General features: G+C 48.0%; 3 protein-coding genes across 20 annotated transcripts; 2 read left to right on the top strand and 1 right to left on the bottom strand.

Annotated features, from left to right (window-relative positions):
• Positions 1–290: 290 nt before the first annotated feature.
• Bruce (BIR repeat containing ubiquitin-conjugating enzyme) lies at positions 291–19855 on the bottom strand. 18 transcript variants are annotated; one of them, XM_086839970.1, is made up of 32 exons: positions 19216–19855; positions 17946–18256; positions 16826–17885; positions 15925–16698; positions 15042–15867; positions 14766–14986; positions 14482–14703; positions 13862–14164; positions 13353–13767; positions 12850–13277; positions 12551–12783; positions 12377–12485; positions 10898–12308; positions 10546–10814; positions 10319–10494; positions 9769–10257; positions 9588–9705; positions 9343–9414; positions 8347–9131; positions 8030–8288; positions 7743–7966; positions 7566–7683; positions 7271–7501; positions 7025–7209; positions 6404–6951; positions 5874–6337; positions 4429–5790; positions 4043–4333; positions 3371–3985; positions 2461–3304; positions 1501–2398; positions 291–1438 (listed from the first exon to the last, which is right to left on the bottom strand). In XM_086839970.1, exons 1-32 carry the CDS (start codon positions 19421–19423, stop codon positions 896–898), a joined length of 15012 nt encoding a protein of 5003 aa, XP_086696096.1. In that variant the 5' UTR covers positions 19424–19855; the 3' UTR covers positions 291–895. The 18 variants fall into 18 exon arrangements, with proteins under 18 accessions (XP_086696096.1, XP_086696097.1, XP_086696098.1 ...); XM_086839971.1 differs by having other exon boundaries at positions 10319–10491; positions 10898–12311; XM_086839972.1 differs by having other exon boundaries at positions 4043–4300; positions 10898–12311.
• Positions 19856–20289: 434 nt separating this feature from the next.
• On the top strand, positions 20290–21155 carry janA (janus A). Its single transcript, XM_020956003.2, has 3 exons — positions 20290–20701; positions 20783–20907; positions 20963–21155. The coding sequence occupies exons 1-3, from the start codon at positions 20560–20562 to the stop codon at positions 21053–21055; spliced, it is 360 nt and encodes a 119-aa protein (XP_020811662.2). The 5' UTR covers positions 20290–20559; the 3' UTR covers positions 21056–21155.
• On the top strand, positions 21136–21875 carry janB (janus B). The gene is made up of 4 exons (XM_020956002.2): positions 21136–21275; positions 21347–21499; positions 21555–21679; positions 21734–21875. Exons 1-4 carry the CDS (start codon positions 21224–21226, stop codon positions 21821–21823), a joined length of 420 nt encoding a protein of 139 aa, XP_020811661.1. The 5' UTR covers positions 21136–21223; the 3' UTR covers positions 21824–21875.
• The last annotated feature ends 239 nt before the right edge of the window (positions 21876–22114 follow it).

The following is a 22114-nucleotide window of genomic DNA, read 5'->3' on the forward strand; positions in this document are numbered from 1 at the left end:
TCTCTTGTAATGAATAGATTTTCTATTTCAACAATATAATGTATTTAAAACAGACGATACCCGACGTTCAAAGAGAGCTGGTTGGCCAAAGCATTGGGAAAAAAAAGATTAAAATATTATATATACGGCTCCAAGCTACCCTATAAAAGCGACAATGTTGGTGGTATAAAGATATCGCCCCAAAATATTTTTCTGATGTGATAAACGAATATACAATCTTCCATTTTCGTTGGGCCATGTTAATATTTTATGATCAAATTTGAATCAAGGTTGGGAACTAAAATGCATACTTTTGGGGGGAAATAATACATCGCAGTTTATTTCAATTTTAATTGGACAATGCAACTTCACATTCAGCGCTGACAATATTTAACTAAATTGCTACGTACATACATAGTTTAATACACTTTAATTAAGTTTGGTGGTTTTGTTAGTCACTAATTCATAGTTGTGATATTTTCAATGACTTCCCTCTTCGATCTTCTATTCTATTCTATACACACACGTCTAGGGTTCTGGCTATTTTTGTAAAAATCAATACAATCTATTATTTGTTTACGTTATAAGCATTTATAAAAAGAGTTCGATACATTATCTCATACATTCACGTATGAAGATTATATGGATATTTTTTTCGTTTCTTTTTATGGAAAGTTTCTGGCAATGCGTTAATTTTTTTTCTGGGAGTGTATATGTGGCGCCGGGTCCATTAAGTAAAGCACACCAAGTTTTGTTGCAGTCTCTCTCTTACAAAAAATGACACAAGTAAAGGCGTAAAATAAAACTCATAGCATATACATAAATAATAAAGGTGTCTGGGGCTGCGGAATCGAAACTTGGGGAATGCAGTATCGGCATCAGCTTCTCCTACTTCTTCCTTAGGCAGCTGTTGGATTCACGGGGTATCCTCTTCCTCCTCCTCTTTTTCTTGCCACACACTACTGCTCTCGTTCTCCGTATCACTCAAAATTTCCACGACCTCTTCGTCGCCAGTCAACAGCAGTCCTTCCTCCTTCTGGAACAAGTAAGGCGGTGTAGTGTCACCATCAGCTTCGGCTTCGGCATCGGCATTAGCATCGGCATCAGCATCGTCCGTCGTCTCGTTGAGTAGGTTCAGGTCTGGCACCATTACCTCATCCGTTCCCACATGGGCGTTGGATTGAGTGCCTGTCGCCGCTGCAGGCGGTACAGGAACGTCCATCGGTGGTAAGGTGGCTACAGGATTAAAAGGTGCATCCAAATCTTCGAGGCCGCGCGGCGGTTTCAACTTGGCCAGCTCCTCACGCAAGTGTCGATAGTGTCGGCGTAGTACCATCGAGTTAAAGGAGATGGTGCGACTGGCTCGGTCCGTGTACTGCGGCTTGCTCAGCTCTTCGATCCAGCTTTCGATCTGGGAGCAGATCTCTTCGCGCTTTAGCCAAAAGTGCTTATGGATAACCTGCAATTTTGGGAATTTTATAAGACTCTAGGTAATCCCGGGGTATTTTTGGGAATACTTACATCTCTGAAGCAGGGACTTGGATTGCGTATCTGCTCTAGCATAGCCCAGCGAACGCAGGCCTGATAGATGTTGCTGTTGTACTCCCGCGAAGAGTTGGTGCCACTCGGAGTGCCTCGGCTCCTCTCAAAGCCCGGCTCGTTGAAGTACGGCTCCGGTACCAATATCAGGGACTGGATGGAGACGAGGACCTGCAGAAAGCTGGACGTTTGCGCATTCCACTTCTCCTCGGGTCGGCCGTGCCAGGTGTTGAGCACCGAGAGACACACCTTTCCGTCGTTGTATAAATTGGGATTGAAACGCACCGAATGGCGGCCTGTCGTCTCCAGATTAATAAGCATGGGCAGGTTGGGATAGTCCGGCGGAAAGAAGACATCAAATTCAAAGCACCCATTGGCATACGGCGTGTCCGCTGGACCAGTGATGAGTACCTTCATAATGTCCAATCTGTCCGTATCACATCGCACAAATACCGAGCTACTGAAGCTAAGTGGCAGACTGGTGGACAAAGTCACCGCCTCCTGGGCGAGCCGCTTGACTCGCGACGGATGGTAGCGATCGCCGGCGAGCCGTACCATTTTCTCAAAGTGGTGTGCCACCACGAAGCGGAAGCTGTTGTTGTCCGACTCCACAATCATGTCGTATGTGTCAAACTGGCGTTTCTTCATCAGCTCTAGGTAGCGCTGCTCAATTGACTTGCTCAGTGGCTCCAGCTGCCCGCTACCATTGTCGTTGGTGTGCAGCATGTTGATCAGGGCGTCTGCATCCGTTGTCTTCTGCACGAGTACACTGGTCTCCTGGATATCCGGGATAAGCAGAGCGAGTCCCTCGTCATCGCCGTCATCAATGTTAAATGTCAACTGATGCGTCTGACCCTTTATGTTTGACTTTTTGTTGACTCTATGGGTATAACAGAGGAAGATTAGTATCTTTGGTTAAGCCAGTAAACGGAATAGACTTACTTAAGTCGTTTGGCGTATGTGTCCACGCAGGTCTTCATATTCGTGAGTAGCTCCGCGATTGGCGGTGCACTACCCCCACTGCCAGTGATCGATGGTTGGAGCAGCGAGACGAGCGTCTTGGACAGCGAGAGAGCGCGCAGAAGTTTGAGTATGGCACGATAGAGAGGAATGTGGCGTGTGATGTCGAGCACAGAATCGTTGCGCAGGTAGGAACTGAGAGCAGGGATAAGACAGGACTGTTGGAGCAGAGTCTGAAAGATGGGTGGTAGCTCGCCAGTCACATCTCGCACGTCGTGATAGGCCAGTATGTCCTCTCCACACATCTCACTGGGTATGCAGTCTCCAGGATTAATATAGCTGGCTAGGACGAGCAGCAGCACCGTCACGTGCTCCTCCTCGCTCTTTTGTCGCAGCAGCGCCTGCTCCACGTTCCAGGACTGGGTGGTGGACCCGGTGCCGAAGCCCGTGCCTTTGGCCCAGTACATGTGACTCTTGTCATCCGACGTGGCACTAGGCGGGGCTTCTTCCGCAGCATTTCCCTTAACGCCGCTGACACTTGCGTTTCCGCTTCCACATCCATTTCCACTTGCACTTCCGTTGTTGCCACTACTTGCCCCACTTGGTGACGGCTCATTTATCGGCGCCCCAATTCGGTTGTTGTGCGACTGGTGCGAAAAGATGCCTAGGCAATTGAGCACTAAGTGCATGGCTCCCACCTCGATGACCACGCGTCGGAGCAGTACCCCGTCGTCGGTAGACAGCGGCACGCTGTCCAGCAGCTGGCGGAAAACCTCGAAGGGCAGCGTGGGCAGTGAAGGCGCCAGTGACAGGCTATAGATGTCATCTGTTTCGGTGAAGTAAAATAGAAAATAAAAACTGAGATTCTAAGTGTGAGCGTGTGTATACTTACTGCCCTCTCCATCTCCCGTGACGCCTAAAACTAAACGGAGCAGGCACTGTGCCCGCAACTTGTCTCGCAAAAGAACATCCGAATAGGCGGGCAAGCGAAGAAAGAGTCCAAAGGCCGCCAGTGAATGCTGAGGCACAGAGCTGACCGTCGTCTGTTTAGTTGCCGGCTCGCAGATAGTGTCCTCCAGGTCCTCGTAGATCTCATCGTTCGGCTCCAGCTTCACCCAGTCGGACAGCGGCGGACTCTTCTCCTTCTCGTTGACCACTGAAGTGGTCTTGCGACCTGAGTGCTCCGGGTAAACGGTGGGCAGATAGTGGGCAAGCAACGAGAGACCGCCGCTGCTGGAGAACCGTTGCAGGGGCGACGGTAGCGGCTGCGCGCAGACAGCCTTAGTTTTTTTCGCATCTCCGACCTCATCGGCACGCTGCTGAGGCACCAAGTTGAGCGTAATACAGGGCGTGGAGAGCGAATGTCCAGCGTCCTGGAGAGTGGCAAGAACCTGTGACACGGTCGCATCGCCTGCTAACAGTATGTCGGGATATTCCGTAACGACCAGTTGGTTGCCGTTGGCAGCACTTGCCGTTTGCAATAAAAACTCCTCCACGTTGAATATATCTGCAAAGGAGCGATCGGTTAATGAATCTTTTAACGCAACCCCACGATTGTTCCTACTGGAAGCCAAATTTGTGGCGCAGGTTTGGGTCTCCTTGTCCTTGTTCACGGCCGCTTGGTTCTTCGCATCCTTGATGCGCTTGTCTTTGGCGGCCACTGCGGCGCCAACGGTAAGAAACTCCAGGCTCCCCGCCTCCACGTTGTTGAAGTTCATGAAGCTGTTCTTTTCTAGCTTGCCATCGTTGCACTTCACAGTCGCACTGGACGCGATACTGCCCAATGCGGAGGCAGAATTCGCATTTTCGCCAGCTCGCTGATCTGTTGGTTGTTGGTAAACTAAGTTACTAAACACTAGGGGACCAAAGCAAAAACAACGGAATTGAAGAAAGAAAATTAATGAAAGGAAGAAAAACAAAAACAAAAGCCATAGGTTGTGTGTGGCTTACCGCTAACGCAGTTTTGCATAATCTCCTGGCACGTGGTGTTAGTTGTCACAGTGAAGAGCATGTGATGAGCACTGCTGCGCTTAGCCGGATGGTTGTTGACAGCCGCTACATGTAGACTAGTACTGGCCCCCACACTAGAGTAGCCCCCCATGATAGCCGATAGCGTGTCTCTCCGCTGCAGGGGTTGCTGACTCCTCACTGAGACGGTGATGTGCTCGTTCTCCAGAAGGAGTTGCAGAACCAACTGCCTGGTGAATCCGGAGATAGTGGGTCGAACCCCCAGGCTCGATTGCAATGGCTTGCAAATTATAGCTCCGATGAGTAGCGATGTAAGCACCTCCTGGTTGCCCGGATGACAGGCACTTACTCGCGTAAAGAATTGTATGGTGGCCCTCTCCAAACGGATGAAGGACTGCTGCATGGGCAGCGTCTTGCTAAACTGAGCGGCATGGGTGTTGCAAAGCAGCTGCAACAGAGGCTTCCAGAACACCGAGCCCTGCATAGTGCCCAGCCAATCGCGCATTGGTCCCTCCGCGCAACACTCGGCGAAGAAATCCAGCACCTTGGGTACATTCGCACTGCTTAGCAGCGGCGAGCTGTGGCCTACATGCGCTTCGGCCTTGGCAAAGTCCGTCAACGAAAAATGCCCATCATCTGATGAAACAGCCTGGTTTCTAGTGGTGCCGACGGCCTTCTCTTCTTCAGTAGCAGATGCAGAAGCCAATAAAAGGGCTGTCTCTGATCCAGGCAAGAGATGTGCACAATATTCGTAGATGGCGTGGGCCAACAGCTTAGGGAGTCCAGAGTCCAGCATCTGATACACCGCTGCCGGCGACTGGCATGCCAGGGCAAGGGTCTTCAGGAATGTAGGACGTTGCAGCAAAACTGTTAAATTCTCGCTGCCCTCGCGCTGGAACCACACACTGCCGCTCTGCACCTTACTGTCGTCGGTCTGGCCACGCGCCTGTGGCTCCAGCTTCACTCCCAGCTTAACCAATAGTTGGTTGAACAGCTCTGGCTTAATGAAACACAGCGCGCATAGCAGTGAGTCGAAGCTGCTTTTTAGCGGCTCATCGTGCTCCAGTGACGAGATCCAATCGAAGCACGTCTCGAAGAGGGCCGACGAGATTAGAAGGGGCAGCTCGGGGAGTTGCTGCTGCGTCTGCACTTTCCACAGAATTGAGGCAATTACTTTGACGAAGCCGCTCTGTGGATTGTTGCAGCGCGCCTGCTTGCTGTAGTTGTCGTGGAGCTGCATTACCCAGTCTATGAGCACGCGCAACTTGTCCACTAGGTGCTCTGTAGACCCTGTAACCACTTCGTGGATGAGATCACACACCGCATCGCTGGACAGCTTGAAAACTGAAAAGAGAACGGAATGGAAGAAATATTATAGGACGAAAAAATGGGCAATAATGACTTATCAAATCAGACTAGGGACCCACCTTGAGGCGTGGTGTGCCAGAGCAGCGTCCGCAGCAGCTGCAGGCTAAGTTCGTGATTGTACGCTCCAAGCTTCAACAAAATAGTTTCTAGGTGCTGCTGCGCCAGGCTGGGAATCATTGGCATTATGTTCAGCAGCGAGCAGCACGCCTCCAGGAAACCTGGGTAGGCGGCCGGATATGCGGCGATTAGGTCCGCCAACTTGCTGTCAGGCTGCAAGGCTGCCACGTGAAAGCAACGTGACAGAATTCGAACCCAGCCAATGCTCGTCTTGGCAAAAGCATCGTCCTCGGGCATGGCGTCTGCATCCATAACTGCCAAAGAAGCCGTTTGAAGCGGCGTAGAGCAGGACGTTAGGGAATCGATGAATGGGCCCTGCGATCGCAACCCTTGCATCCGATTCCCAAATATTGTCTGGCCAAGAACGGCGATCTGCACGAGACCGACATTGCCGCAATCCTTGGGTCTTTGAAAAAAAGATTAAAAAAATATAGAATTTACTGTATTTCGCAGGGGGGTCTTTGACACTTACTTGTACAATCTTAGAACAATGCTGGTGGCCACTTCCGCCTTTGAAAGCTTTAGCCTGATGCAGGTCAGCCCAGTGGTAGCCATGGGAGCTCCTATTGGGACGGAGCCAATGCCATAATCCCGTGACAATTCCAATGCCACCGCCGACGGACATGACGCCAGACTGGAGGTGTGAGGCATCAACTGCACCTCTTTTAGTAGAATAGCTGTGGGCAGCGTTATGGTCAAGTCCACGTGCGTCTCATTCGGGTAGAACATGTAGCTCCAAGCCGGAGTGCGTGGTCTTCTATGCGTTGCATTGGGATTGGAAATGAGCACTTCGGCACTCTGGCCGGCATCGTTTTCGGACACGATGTGCGAGAAGGGAGCAAAGTTAATAAGGCCATCGTACTGAGCACCACTTCTCGGCGGCTGTGCAGTTCCGGTGGCTCCGGCAGCTCCAGTGCCCGTTCCGGTGGTCTTTTTGCAGGCACTGCTGACTCCCCCAGTGGTGTGAGTGTTCAGTTTGAGCCGCGTATTGCGGGTCATGTGCTGCATAATTAATGAGATCTGCAAAATTTACGTATTTTTTTGTTAATTATTTAAATAAACACAACTAATTGATTTTAAGGCTCTCGCTTACCAATCCTGGCTGCATGTTGATGATCGTCTTGTTGAGTCTCACCATATTGTGACAGATGATCTGTATGCCGCCGAGCTGGGTGAATGTTTGAACAGCTGCCGTCACCTCTAGAACCTTGGAGATGTACCACAAGAAGGGCTCCGAAAGCGGCAGCCGTGGCAACGTGGCATTCCTCTGTATTGTGGCTGTGGGGAGGTGGAAAGGTCGCTGGAGTACAAGAAGCTGACACCTGAAGCTATAACTTACTCTCCTCCAAATATTGACAAATGGGCGCCACCACTAATCGCGGGTTGGAGGCTTTATCGCTAAGAGTTATCATCAAACTAAAAACGCCATCGGCGATTGTTTGCGGATCATCCAGTACCACGTTAGATTTAGGCAAAAAGAAGCAGCCGGAGGTCATCATTGTAAAAGTGTTAGTAGAGCACTGCGATAGCGTTCCAAAGAGGCGCTTCATCGTGGGGAAGTGACGTAGTACTGAATCAGACCGCAGAACTAGTTATGTACAATGAGACAAGTGTAGGGATTATCCTAATCTTACCCCAATCCGCTATGCAGGGCACTTTGGTGCGATGTCCTTCGGTATTCAGCTGTTCCGCCTTAGTCTCGTCTGTCTGACTTTGATTGGACAGCTCCTCCTCCTCGGGAATAGTGACCTCCTGCGGAAATTGTACATAGCAATATGATTTATTTATGAAATTCAATAGGCAGGTCATACAGTTGGCTGCCTGGGCATCTCCGTCAGCACCATATGCGTGGATAGCTTTAACAAATTGATGATCAGCGAGTTGTCGCATATTGTGGCATTTTGCTTCGATGGGTTCTCCGAACCCAAAACATTTGCAAACAGGTTACTAAAATTGTTTCCGGCATTGTTGTTCTCGTTTCCTCGCTGGCACTGCAGCTTGTCGCCGTTGGAGATGTTGTTGTACACCAGGAAAGCTTTCGAAATTTATCAAGGATAGATCAAATCGGATAAAAGAAGTGTCGTTTCCCTCTACTTACAAACACTTTCAGTGATTTTGAGCGCTATGTTAAGATCGCCCTTGTCATTTGGCATCATCAGCAAGTCGCGAACCAGCTGGTTTTGGGCATCGATAGGTCCCTGCTGATTGCTGATGGCACCACCTGGCTGCACCAGCTGCAGGACAACATGGAGTAAAATGTCTTTAAGCCGACGCTTGCAGGGTATTCCACTGGTTTCGCTTTTGCTGTGCAGCCAGAGCAACAGCTCGTGCAGGTGCTTGCAAATTGTGGGTCCCGCCTGCAAGGACTATGGTATGAAGTTGCTGTGTCAACAGAGAAGCACTCGCATAACTTACACATCGGTTGGTAATGATGGCGGAGCTCATTCCGTAGCCGGAGAAGAATCTGAGCAGCATCTTCTCGAAATTCTCATCGTTTACGATGACCTCATTGATGCGTGTACAGTCCACATCCTCACCAATGGGCAGAGAGTTGCAGGCGAGAAACAGGCACTGGAAGCCGAGACACCAGGTGCGTAGCTTGATGTCGTTGTGCCAGGCAAGGGCGAGCAGAAGTCCTTGCACAGCGTTCGCACCAAATGGAATCTTTGGTACGTCCGAGTGAGTAATGCCACTGCTGTACGGCTTATCCGCCAGCTCGCAGTTCAAGGTGAGCCACATATGTAGCAGCTGCTCCAGATGCACCCACGTGTCCTCGTAGTGCAGATCCGCCAGAATAGAGTCAAAGACCTTCTTAAACATCACGTAGGTGTTGCGACCATTGTATTCTGTGCCGGACCACAGCTGGGTCAGGTACTCCGGCCACGGAGCAGCCTCTGGCGGCGGAGAGACAAACTCATTGGTTAGAACTTGAGGCAGTGAAGAGTAGAGATCTAAAGAAGTGCGATTCGTGAGCCTTCTAAGCTGTGTCTCCACATGCAGCTCCAGGCCCGCATCTAGGCGGGAGTCCAAAGCAATGGAGATCGATTTACAGAAGAAGTTGAAAGTGTTTTTGCAAAGGGCGTTGCTCTCCTTCCTGGTCACCGGTTTTGTCCGTTCGATCATGTCGATGTCATTTAGCATCTCGTCAAACTCAGTGTCGTCGCACTCGATCAGCGACGGAAGGTAATTGTATTTAACGGCTGCAATTTGAAAGACTAGAGCAGTTAGAGAGGGTAACCACTGTGTGTTGTACACGGTGCCACAGAAATTGGGAGAAAAATCAAAGGGTGTCAAACTAAAAGCTTGGCTATAGGAAGAGCTGCTTGATGGCTTCCCATCAAACAACCTATCCAAATACCATGTCAGGTGTATGAATAGGTAAGTGCTACGGTTAAAAAAAGACTCGATTACCCTCTTGATAAAACTCTCTTGCTGTCGGCATTAGCATCTCAAATTGTGCCTCGGAGCACGAGGAAGCAGTTGCTAAAAGAAGGGAAACATGAGTGCATTTCTGCATCAAATTCATAATGCAACAAAGACCGACTACAGGATACCCTCGCAATTGTTAGTTTTTAATTATTTCATACTTGCAGACGTATTTGTCTGCTCAGAATAGCTGAACAGAATGGTGTAGGAGGTGGTGAGAAGATACTTACCCGTATAGTCACTAAATAGATCTCGGGTTTCCTGTACAGACGTCTCCATGGTGCGTGGCACATCGTTAGTGGGCGTGACATCGCTGTCTCTGAACTGTTTGTCGGCGTCTAAGAGATCCTGTGGCAAAAATTACAACTTCATAAAACCTAACATTCACGCACGCTAAATTTACGCACTCACCTGGAGCAAACACGTAATGGCATGGACAGCCCAGGGCTGTTGCTGGTCGTTCCACACGGACAAACGAATAAGCTGCTCCAGCTGAGCGCTGGTCACAATCTTGCACAGCTGCACCGAAGGCCGGCAAGCGGCCACGAGCCTTGCAATGACTTTGCAGGTAAGCAGGAACTGATCCATGTTACAGTTAAAATCCATCTCCAGGAGAAGGGCAAAGAGGCCACGGATAACCACCTTAATGTTGGCCATTCGCAAAGTCTTCAATCCTTTGTCAAAGTTGCTGTCGCGATCGAGATCGCTGCCTGAGTTGATGTCATGGTGTTTGGGCGAGGATGTGGATGCTGCCGGTGTTTTAGATGAGCTGCTTGTCGAGCTGCCGCTGGAAGCACATAGGCCAGAGGATCCAACGTTAATCTTGCCGCCCGTGGAGGTAGACTTGCTAGCACCACTGCCTTTCGACTTGGTAGACAACTCCATAAATATACCGGGATGCTGTTGGGATTCGCACAATAATTATTGCTTTCTTCCCTAATTTTTAACAAAACAGACTCACCTCATTCTGGATCATAAAGATCTTTTTGCCCCAATCCGTGTACGGCTGCACGGAGTATTTGTTCTGCTGAATAATTCGTTTTTTAAAACATCGCAACTGCTTGCTGTTGGGAGTGTTGGTGGGCCTCGCCTTGGTAAAGTCGCTCTCGCAGCTCATAAAGTCCCAGCGAGCGGCTGCTATAAGTAAAGCACCATTAGTAGTTGAAGTGGTAGTGGCCTTTACCTTACATTTATCCTTTCGCTCGTTGTCGTCCAGGCAGACTGACAAGAAGAGAAGCAGCCAGGTGATAAGCTGCATGTCAGACGAAGTGCCCATAGTTGCATTGCGATCGGCAGCGTTCGCCGATGTGCTCGGTTGCTCAGATTGGAATTTGTAGTGCGGCGAGATGGGGGCCAGCAGCTTGACGAGCGTTTTGAGTACGGCATCGATCACAATGGAGCGACAGGCACCCATGGCGATGCTCCGACGTCCTAAATATGTCAGCAGAAAAAAAATGCTAAATACAAAAGAGAGCGAGAGATATTGGATGAGGGAATTTTTTTAGTTGATAAAATTGCTCTTTGGCCGGAAAAAACCTACCGATCCTGCGGGAAGGCCTTGCAATTCTGCGTTGAGAATAGACTACAGAAGGTATCCGCGAGGAAGTCGCCCCACCACGGCTGGAAGCAGCACATACGCACCAGCAGTGAGCAAGTGGCCAGTTGCAGCTGAGCGTCTCCGTACACCACGAGCGAGTTAAACAGCGCCTTGGCCGCTGCCACGTTGAATTTTTGGTGCACTGGCAGGATGTTCTTGATGCCGTACTCGATGGAGAAGTGTAGCAGTACCTCGACCAAGCTCAGACTAAGCACATGCAATTTGTCACGCGAGGCAGAGACCAGAACTTCCTCCGCCAGCGGCGCCTCAGGTGATGGCATGCGCAAGGCATTGGGCGTCAGAGCTCGTTCCAATCGGATCACCACATTACGGATCACGTTAATTTGGTACTGCAGCAGCATGCACTCGTCGTACAGGGACACAACTTTGTTATTGTTGTCTAGGCCGCTCAGCTCCTCGTCGCGCTGCTTGTTGATAAAGGCCTGCAGGTGAGCCACGTTCGAGAGCTCGCTGTTCCGCATCGGAGCCAGCAGATCCATCAGCTTGCAACTGGCCAGACTGTAACGGCAGTGCACATCCTCGTACAACGCATTCAAGGATTTCAGCTGCGACTGCAGACTGTGTGCTGGCTGCTTGATGAATCGCATCAGCTGGTCACCGTAGCCGTCGTGCTCCAACACCACGGGATGGCCAAAAAACCGACCTAAGGGCACCTTGCACTTGGTAGACGACATTCCCATACGTCCGATAATGGTCAACTTTAAGTAGCGACAAATTGGCGGAGGCTGAATGTCGCTAAGCACCAACGTCTTGGTCTGGATGTCGCCGACCTGCACCAGCCGCGTGCAGTCCGTCTCCTCATCAAAGCACCAAATGTCGATGGTCAAAGAAGTGAGTTCATCGCAGGCGGGGATCACCAGGTCCGTAAGCAGAATGTGCTGGCAAAAGTCCAGCACAACGAAGCGCCGCGCACCCGAGTGCATCCGATCGATGACGATCATCTGCTTGGGTGGAGGTGTAATCAACTTATGCCATGCAATCGGCTGACAAGGATTTGCGTTTAGGCTCTCCATGATCTTCTCAGCTTCCGCGGCGTCGTCCATGGCGCCGTCGCCTGTGATAGTTGCCTGATGCTGCGCAGGCTGATGGTCCAAGGGAGAGTCCAGACCTGCATTGGCCATCATTCCTGGCTTCAAATTACTGCCTAGTGCTGTGCCGTGTTCCCAGTTATCCAGCTTCCCAAATTCGTCGAACGAGATATGGTCGTTAATCTTCTTCTGGAACAGAGATAGCTTCGGCAAAAACTTGGCTATCTTCAACTTGTCCATGATAGCTGCCTTTTCTATCTTAACCTCCTCCTTTAAGGCTTGCTCCAGGTCGGCAAGCGAGGAGACTGCTAAATATGTATATTTGATAAAGATTAATAAATGATTCGGATAATGCTTCATACTGATGACTTACATGTCTTATCCTTAAAGCCGTATGCATCGAGGGCATCGTAGTGGACTTTGCTCTCGTTCTCCTTCATTTCCTCGACCAGGCACTCGACATCGTTGACCAGATCGTTGAGCTATACACAAATTATCCCGTTATATTCGATTTCTTCCCTAAAATAGTACCTTCATATCGCCTTACCAGCTCCTCATCTTTCTCCTTGGCCACCTTGAGCTTTGGCATCATCATGACATCCTCAATGACAACACTGGCTGCGGAATTACCGCCTACACTATCGATGTTGTCGATGCGAGTGGCCTCTGAGGTCTGCACACAATTAAAGTGCAGCTGTACCACCTCTAATAATCCTCGCAGCTGGTTGCTAATGCTTTTGCCTCGAATAAGGTACGGAAAAGTGCGAAAGTCCACGCCGTCTGCAAAAGCAAAGTTAAATAAGTATTTGATGGTGTTGGTCAGAATTCATTTTGGTCCGATAAAACCTATAGAGCTCAGTCGCTTGATATCCAGCCCAGTCACTGGCAAAATGGTGGCGCTGCTGCGAATCACATTGGTCAGCGCCACAGAGGAGCTTGACCCGTGTCTATTGATGTTGGGGAAGTCAAAGTCAAAGATCTCCGGCTCAAAGGGAAAGCCGTAAAGACCAAAGCGCGTGCTCAACAGGGCACAATAGGGATCCCAGCGCTTTTCTATCTCACCGGAGATCTTTTTTAACAGATGGATAGCCTGCTCGGATATACTGTTGTGGGACTCCGGGGTGGAAGTGGCGCAGGTAAGCATCATGTACCAGCGAACCACGCTGCCGCATTGCGCCCGTGGCAGTTCGTGGAAGGTATTGGATATGGCCGCCTTAAAGCTGTGATCCAGCGTCGTATGATGCTGCAGCTCTGCCGGCAGATTGGTAACTCCCCTGCAGACAGGATGAAGGTTTCAAAGATTTCTTAAGAGTTCCCAGGAAAAACAAATTTTTTGTATGGTCACTTACTCTGTGAGCATGATCAGCAGCTTCACACACTTGTGGGCCGTGCTCCGCTCGCTGTAGATGACGCAGTTGCGCAGGAGTTGTTCAATGTGCTTTTCGGAGAGGGAAATACACTCAAACTGCTGTGCTAGCAGGTCCTGGATATTTGCTGCTGTCTGCTTATTGATCTGTTCCTTGAGGCGCTCGGATTTGGGTGACCGGAACCGATTGAGCCGGACGAAACAAATCCAATTGAGCACATCGAGTGCCATGTTTTTGGCCAACGGACTCGAGCCCGGATCGCTGGCTATTCGCAGCAATTGCTCCAGCAGATGGTTGCTCTCCAGCATGGCTATACGCTGCATTCGGCTGTTGGCGATCCGACTGTGCGACTTCACCGCCCGAACACTAATGGAGATCTCGTGCAGCCAGTCGCAGCCTGCGAAGAGGACAGACAGAGTTACAGTAATAACTGGCTAGATTGAAATTCACCCTCATAGAAAACTGTGGCCACATGTGGGGCGGGGTAATACCTTCCCTACTTGGTGGCAGTTGCTCCGTTCCCTGTCCCCCAGACGGAGCAACTGAAACGGGCGGACCCAAAGGCTTGGGTTTCGCGACATGGGATATGAATACCGGAATATTGCTTTGCGGCTTGAGCTTGAGTGCTTGATTAATATTAAGGGCGCACGAATTACATGCGGCTTTTGTCACGGGATATACTTTGAGTACGGCTCTCTTGATAATTCGGACCGCATTGGCCAGAGTAATGCCGTTCTTGCTTCGGTCCACCATTGCTTCTACTTGATGCGAGCGTTTCTGCTGTGACGAAGAAGCTGCAAAATACGGTGGGTAAACTCAATCAACTTCATAATTCGCGAGTCATCTATGCAACTATTGCTACTACAGCGTTCCACAACTTTCAAGATATTTAAGAAGGACATCTGAATATAACTGTTCGCCCTCCTACGTATATTCTCGCAATACCTAAAAAACAATATTGCTACTTTTTGTACGCTTATTGCTAATTGCTTACAATAGAAAAGTGAATCTTAAGCACAGCATAAAAACCAAAAAACGTCCAGTGTCTCTACATAACTGGAACTTTCCTCAATTCTTTTTTCCCCCTTTTTTCACACGCACGCAAACATACCCCTTGTCTTGTTCTGACCCTCCTTTGATGGATCGGATACCGTCTTGATGTGCAGTAAGAAGTTTCGCGTACGCGTCTTAAATAGTTTGGGTGAGGTCAAGGTGGCAGTGCCACCTTGATCGCATAAATCGATACACGACGACAGCTCGATGGGCCCAGCCAAGACCTCCGCGTTATGGGCCAGTAGATACTCCTCACTGAGCACGGGATTCTCATTGGCAACTGCAGATACGAATAAATTGTTGATTAACAAACGCCAAGGGTTTATTTAGAGAGGTACTTACTGTAGGAGAGATCAATGTTGTCGTCGATTACATTTGGCTTATAGTTGGAGTGAGGTCCCTTCATTCTATAGCCAAATCCATTGGTGTTCTGTTTGAGGAGCGTCACCTGAATGCCCGCGGGGTTGGAGCATTGCTGATAAACCGTGAACTTAAGATCGATGTGGCCCAATGACACGGGCTGGGCCAAGTTGAGTTCTATGATATGTTCGTCCCAGGTAGTTCTGAAAAAGAAAATTCTCGATAAATTAACCATCTCTAATACAACGGCATACCTACGCATCGTTATGTAGTCGCCAGGTGCGGGTGAAGTCACGTTCATCCCCGCCATGTCGCAAGTTCTGCGATTGCTTTCGGTGCTTATGTACCTGGCCGAGATCATTCCAGCAGCTGGGTACTTCTGCTGAGTAGACGGTCAGCTTGTCTTCAAACTGAGTAAGGGCATAGAAGACTTTCAAATCGTCGAGGGTCAGATCTGCGGTTTTGTAGGCGAGTAGGTTGGCACTAATGGCGGCAATGGAGGCCGCCGAAGGAGATGTTTGGATATGGGAGCTCTGTCCAGCGGTGGAGGGCGCCGCCGTCTCTGTGCCCACATCCACGCAGATGGAATCACTTGCCAGAAGAGTTTTGCTTATCAGATCCGCGCCAGACACATGCCGGGTTCCATCCGTTACACTTAGATCGGCCGCCGCCTGGGTTAAGGTTGTGCTGCACTCGTCCTCCATTTCCAGCAGCTCGTCGCCAGAATCATTGTCACCCTCGCTTAGCGAAAAGAACACGAGTCCGCCCTGGCGGGAACAGCAGCAAAGCCTATCCAGGTTTCGGCAGTATACTACCGACTCAAAATGCTCGCCCTCCTCCTCAATCACCATGGTACCCTGGAAGTCGGCGAGTGAATATATCTCTACGCTACCATCGGCACACACAACGCAAATGGAGCCAGCGTCCTGTTGCTGCGCGGAGGAGTTGAAGTGCGGCAGGATGCACAGTTGCTTGGGGCACTTGGCCCGACTGAAAGTCATGGCCAATGTATAGTCATTCGATATCTGAGTGTCATCGTAATCGAAAACCAGGAGTTGGGCTGCAACATTTCCCTCGGCGTTATCTGCATAAAACATAAAACTTGAAATCTTGTAAATGTAGTCGAGGTTATTCCTCTTACCCATGTCCATTGCCTCATCCTTCCGCTGCTCCTCGTCGTCTTCCTCCTCTTCCTCCTTGGCGACTGTGGCCATGATGATCTTGCTGCCCTCTGTTTCTGGGGCCTTGGTACGCAGCAACTTCACCAGCAGCTGGTTGCACTTTGGCGTCGTGGGCAGAATCTCGGCAATCTCGATGATCTCCTGGATCGAATGGGCCACACTGTTTGCCTCACTGCTGGCACCATCCAGCGCATTCATGCGCTTTACACTCGTCCAGCTCTCCACCACGCAGTCTATTTCCTCGGTAGCCGTCATCTTGTCGCTGCTGCTGCTGCCGGTGGAGCTGCCGTTGATCGTGATGTTGTTATTGTTGTTGTGGTTGGACGAACTCCCGCCTAGTGAGTTTGCTTCATTGTTGTTGTTGTTGTTGTTGTTATTGTTGTTGTTCTGGTGAGTTATCTCCGCATCGTCGACAAGCTTGTCGATCTCATTACCCATGCCAAGATTGCTGACATTAACTGTGTTCGATCCGACCATCAAGCCGACAAGGGGGTCCTCGAGATTCTGATCGAGGATCTGAGACAGTGTGCACAGATCGAAGTCGTATAGCACAGAAGCGTCGTCGGTGTTCTGTCCAACTCCATTGTTCTTGTTGTAGGTCATTAGGGCGGAAACGAATCCGTTGCTATCGAAGCCGTCGGCGAATTTCTCGTAAGGAGTCATGGCCTTATTATCATCATCCTTGGACTCAAGATTAACTTGGGTCACAACCGCGTTGCTGCTTTCGCTGGATGCTGGGAAAAGAGTTCAACAACTTATTAGTCCAATCTAAATTTGGTTAAATCAAACAATAAAAAAACTACTAAAATAGTCTTATTTAATAGACTCAAAACAAAATATGGAAAGATTAATTTTACTCACCAGTGACCATTGGAGACGAGGACTTCATCAACTGCCCACCAACGCTCGAGACGCTACCGCTGTCATTGCTAACCGTCGCAGAGGTCTCAGTGTGCCGATCGACCTCCACGATATTGAGCACCACCATGCGCAGAGCCACTTCACCGCTACTCTGGCGTACGCTGACCCCCAGTACGATCTTGGAGCCAACGACTCCGGCCCGCAGAGTTGAGGTTGAGGTGATATGTTGGGCATTCATGCCGCCAAACTTTCCCCCTGATCCGGCGTTTGATCCCGAGTGGGAACCAGATCCATTACCACCGCCTACACCACCGTAATTCGCAGCGGAGTAAACATAGTTAACCTTAGTGCGGGCCCTGGCATTCGGCAGAACGCAAATGGCCGTAACCCTAGCCCACTCAAAGCTCTCCTCGAATACGTCTTTAAGTAAGGTCGGTACATGGATGCTGTGCATTAGCTTCAGGTGACGTTCAATGCTCCACACACTCAGCTCTCCTGTTTGCGAGCAACTAGTGCAGAGCACGTTAGCGTAGTCACTGTTGGAGATGATGTCGAATCCGAGTCCGGGCGCTGCCAATGCCGGATTTGTGGCGTAGGTGATGGACAGTGGCACATTTTGCGTATACTCGCCCTTTACGAAAGGACACAGGGGTGAGTGCCTTTCGTGCTCGCTCCAGGGCTCGTCGGTCTTCTCCCAACAGACGAGACACACGTTGCAGGTGAAGCACATGGCGCGATCCTCACCGGAGGAGGAGGGTTGGTGGTAGAAACCAGCCTGGGCCATCTGATCCGGCAGCGCCCACTTGTAGTCCATGTGAGGCCACTTCTCGAACGTCTGACGACGCAGTGCCTCCGAGTGCATGAGCACACGCTGGAAGTTGCTAAAGTTGAAGTAGTCCGGCAGGCGGGAGCCCAACATCATTTCGGTGAGGCGCTCGTTGATAGCAGAGGCGATGGCAAGCACAGGAATGTGGCGCTCCAGACGCTTCAGCATGATGACAACATTGCTGGCCACCAACTTGAGGCTAGAGTAGGTCACCTCCAAACAAATAGTATTCCACTAAAAAAACAGAAAACATCAGTTTACCTCAAATGTTAATGTTAGAAGACAAAATCTTACCCGTTGGGCCTTGATGCCTTTCTTGGCATTCTGCTGTGCCTGGTTGATCTTCAGAGTCAGTTCGTTGCTTATGTCGCAGGGACACTCCAAGCCCTCGCTCTCTAGCTCAAGTATACAGTTCTGAAAGATTATTGCCTCAGAAAGGATAATCTCCAGTTTGATGTATTCGTCGCTCTGCCCAATCGGCGCCTGCAATATGGTGTCCAGCAGCAGAACGCCATTATAGTCTCCACGGAGTCCAAGGTTATGGCCATCCCAGAACAAGATCTTATCTTGCAATGGCATATAGCGACCATTCACGAGACTGTCGCCTTCAAGAGATATAATGAAATACATTAAAGGATCAAATTGTCACATTAAGAGCTGATTTCATCAGAAACAAGATTGTAGTAGAATTGCAGGGTACTAGCAAGGATAAAAAAATAAAACGAATTCGGTCCTCCTAAAATATTTTAACACATAGATAACTGTATATACTGTTTGAGGCAATGTTTAATTGTTATTTATTTTTAGATAACACTCAAAATAACGATAATAATTAAACCCCTTTTATATACATATGTATGTACATAATTTAGTTAGAAAACAGATGGAACCGCTGAAGTCATGAAAAATATAATTAGTATGACCGGAACATTCCTAAAAAGACACTTCCGTAGAACGAGCTTTTGGAGCCTCGGGGAAAGTATATGGGGGTCATCAAACAGAACTGCGTAATAGAGGCAAAAACAAAAACGCATGCGGGTGGCAGGTTTCCGTTTCGGAAACAATAACAAACGCATTGCGATAGGACGAGCCGTAGCAAGACACTTTCGTGGGGATCTATAACTCCGCCTTTGCGGATTCTGTCCAAAACAAAAAGCTTTTTTCCAAATTAATACCCAAACGCATACACAAAAACGGCCGACACACAAGCTGGCGAGTTGCAAGTGCAAGGCAATTACATACAGAAATGCAATACAGTGGCCACTGGGTAACTGGGCAAATTTGAGTTGTAGTACGAGATCTTTGAGAAGCTTTGATACAAAAGAGCATTAAATTGTAGAAGAAAACTATTATCATGTCGGATAAAAAAAATACATAAATACAATCACAATTCTAAAAAATAAAGCCAAAGCAATTTATTAAAAAAAAAAAAAAAAAATAGAATTTTAACTTTTTTCTCTGTGTGGGTTCTAATTCGCAGTTCTCCACTGTATTAACATTTGCTTGTGCTTGTGTGCGCGCCCATGCCCATGTATTTGTGGCTATTTTTCCCCAACTTCCTCACCATTGGTGCCAAGCACATAAGTCTGCAGAATTACACCGGAGTTGGCGTCCAGGACCTTGACGAGGTTTCCGCAATCGAAGAGCAGAAGAACGTTGAGCTGCGGATGATACAAGATGTTGCGCATCTTGCAGGGAGCGCCAGGTAGCTCCAGGTAGCCGTCCTGCTTTAGCACTCGCTTCTGCGGTTGCTGGTGCTGCTCCGTTGCCATTCCGGGAATGTGGGGGTGCGAGTGGCATGCACGCGCCACTGCAGTTGTGTGTCCTGGATCCGAGTTCTCTGGATTTATTACAATTGTTCTTGATTCGGGACGAGAAGACACAGCGCAGCGCTTTTCCTTTTGCCCTTCTGTTTCTGACAGATGTAGTGTTTGCCATTCGCCGTGTACGTGTGTCGCCTGGACTTGCGAATTGTCAATTGTCAAACGGCGGGCAATTTGAATGAGAGTGTGGGTGTAACGTCAAATCAGCCAAATAAATACATTTAACGAAACGAAATATTTTGGAGAGGTATTGAAATAGAGGAGAATAAACAGCCCGGGCTGCCTGATACCACAATATTTCTGTTAATACGAAAAAAAACATAAAATAGTTTCTATATGAATAGAAAATAGAAAATAAATCGATTAATTCAGTGACAAAAATAGTGTTGTCAACTACTAGTCGTCGTTGCTAGCTGGACGGGCCAACTAATAAAGCAACAAAGAGCTACAATAGCCAATTTTACATAGGAAAAAATAATACCTTACATACATAAGTAGCATTAATAAGTTTAATAATCGATGGTGCAAAAATCTCGCAGCGCAGCGCCGTGTACGTTTTTCGTCTATGTTTGCGAATTGTCAATTGAAATCGGCGGGCAATTCAAACTAGATTGTGGGTGCAACGGCAAATCTCCCAAATAAATAAATTTGACAATACTTGCTGCATAAGTTACCCAAATTCTCAATTTGTGAAGGATGGTATATTTATATACAATATATATATTTTTCGCAATGGTAACTTTAAAAAAAATATCGAAAAATACCAATATCGCAACATCGATATTTGGGCAAACAAAATATCACGATACAAAAATAAATAATTTGGAAAAAAAATATCGATACGTGGACATTTCGATATATTTTCACAACCATAGTTTTACAGCCAAACAACAAAAAACCAAAAAAAATCTCGTCTTTTCACCTGTAAAGACATTTCGACAGAATTTGTGGCCGGCATATATATATATATATATATATATGCTTAAGGTGTCATCAGAGCTTGAAGAGTTTATCCGGAATCCGGAATCCTTCGCCCCGTGCGGTAACTGTGGACTACCATAAACACTGCGAAAGCCAGCGGCAAAATGTCCACCGAACTAATTGAATCCGTTCCACTGGTTAAAATAAGTCCCCAGGGTATATTTAAATATATTCTTATCAATATCACTGACGGCGGCGAGTTGACAAAGACCGTAGTTCGTGGTTTCGACGATTGCGAGTGGCATGGTAAGCATCTACAGTGTAGATTCTACACATTTTCTAATCTTCACCACTCCGACATTGACATTAATGCTACGTTAATTTTAGCTGACATTTTTGAACGGGAGGAGGTAATCTTTTCGGCTCAAAAGCTCAAAGCCGAATGCATTGGAGGCGGACGCATCGAGCACGATCCGGAGAAAAAGTATATGAAGGTATACGGTTACTCTCAGGTATGTGAAGGCATCCTTTTTGTTTTAGACAATAGTAAAAACGATTGTTTTTTAGGGATTTGGAAAAGCGGACCACAGTCAAAGCAAACAAATCTTGAAAACGAAATACCCAGACTACAGGATCGAAATCTCTGATGATGGCTACTAACCCCGAATTAATTAAAAAATAGAGTCTGATATGTTTCTAGACTCAGTGTGCCAAGACATTTGTGAGGTGGTAATAAAGATATAGATTTCATAAACAGTCATCCATTAGCCGTGTTTCCGTTTGATTTAATTTTTTTGGACCCCAAATAATTTAAATTGTAAAAAAAAAATGAAATTGTTAAGAAAACTTGATCTGATTCCGCGATGTGTCCTTCCTTTGCGTAAGCTTGAAAACGAAACTGTGTACTTGAGGCTCAGTTTTATATATTTCTATTTTTCCTTTTCGCCTCAGAAAAAGGATTTTCAACCGATTTGCCGAACCTATTAGGCATTCCTAGGGTTAAGATACCAGAAGGCCAAAGTCGTTATTTATTGCTTATGGCTCATTCGCATGGCTACACAAGGTTTGGAAGAACCATCGTCAGGGGGGCTGATGTTCCACATTGTGGGTCGGATGTCGATTTTACGTACCTTTTAAATGACTTCACGATTATTTTTAGTGAAAATATTCGACCAAGCGTTGGAGGAGATGGAGCCACAAGGAATTTGTGCGAAATGTCTTGGCGGTGGAATGATTCACAATGATGTGAGCGGAAAAAAAATACGAATATATGGCTTTAGTTCAGTAAGTATGCACAATGTTTCTTGGAAAGCTGAATTAGTAGTTCTTCCGACGTAGACTTTCGGGAATGCTGACCACTTCAGGACAAAAAACATACTGCAGTCGTGGTCCACATTCAGGGATTTCGAAATCATCATCAATAATTAAGCTTCGGAAATCTTAATCTCACAAAATAAAAATGGCAAACGGAATGCATAAATTCATTGTTTTTTTCTGAATTTAAATATAGGCCTCAAGATAACATTGGAAAAAGCTCGGCTCATGTTTGATCACATGTAATATGCAGCCACGAACTGTCACAAGCACCAAGTTTCTTAAACAGAGCACGGCATCAGGATCATTATCGGGAATAAACTGGAGAAAATGTAATTCATATCCAGCTGAAGGGAAATATTAATACAGAATTAAAGGTTTAAATATTTTTTCATTTGAAAATTT

Source organism: Drosophila serrata, unplaced genomic scaffold (assembly GCF_035046125.1).
Source record: "Drosophila serrata isolate PLE 108 unplaced genomic scaffold, ASM3504612v1 contig_382, whole genome shotgun sequence".
Classification (NCBI taxonomy): domain Eukaryota; kingdom Metazoa; phylum Arthropoda; class Insecta; order Diptera; family Drosophilidae; genus Drosophila; species Drosophila serrata.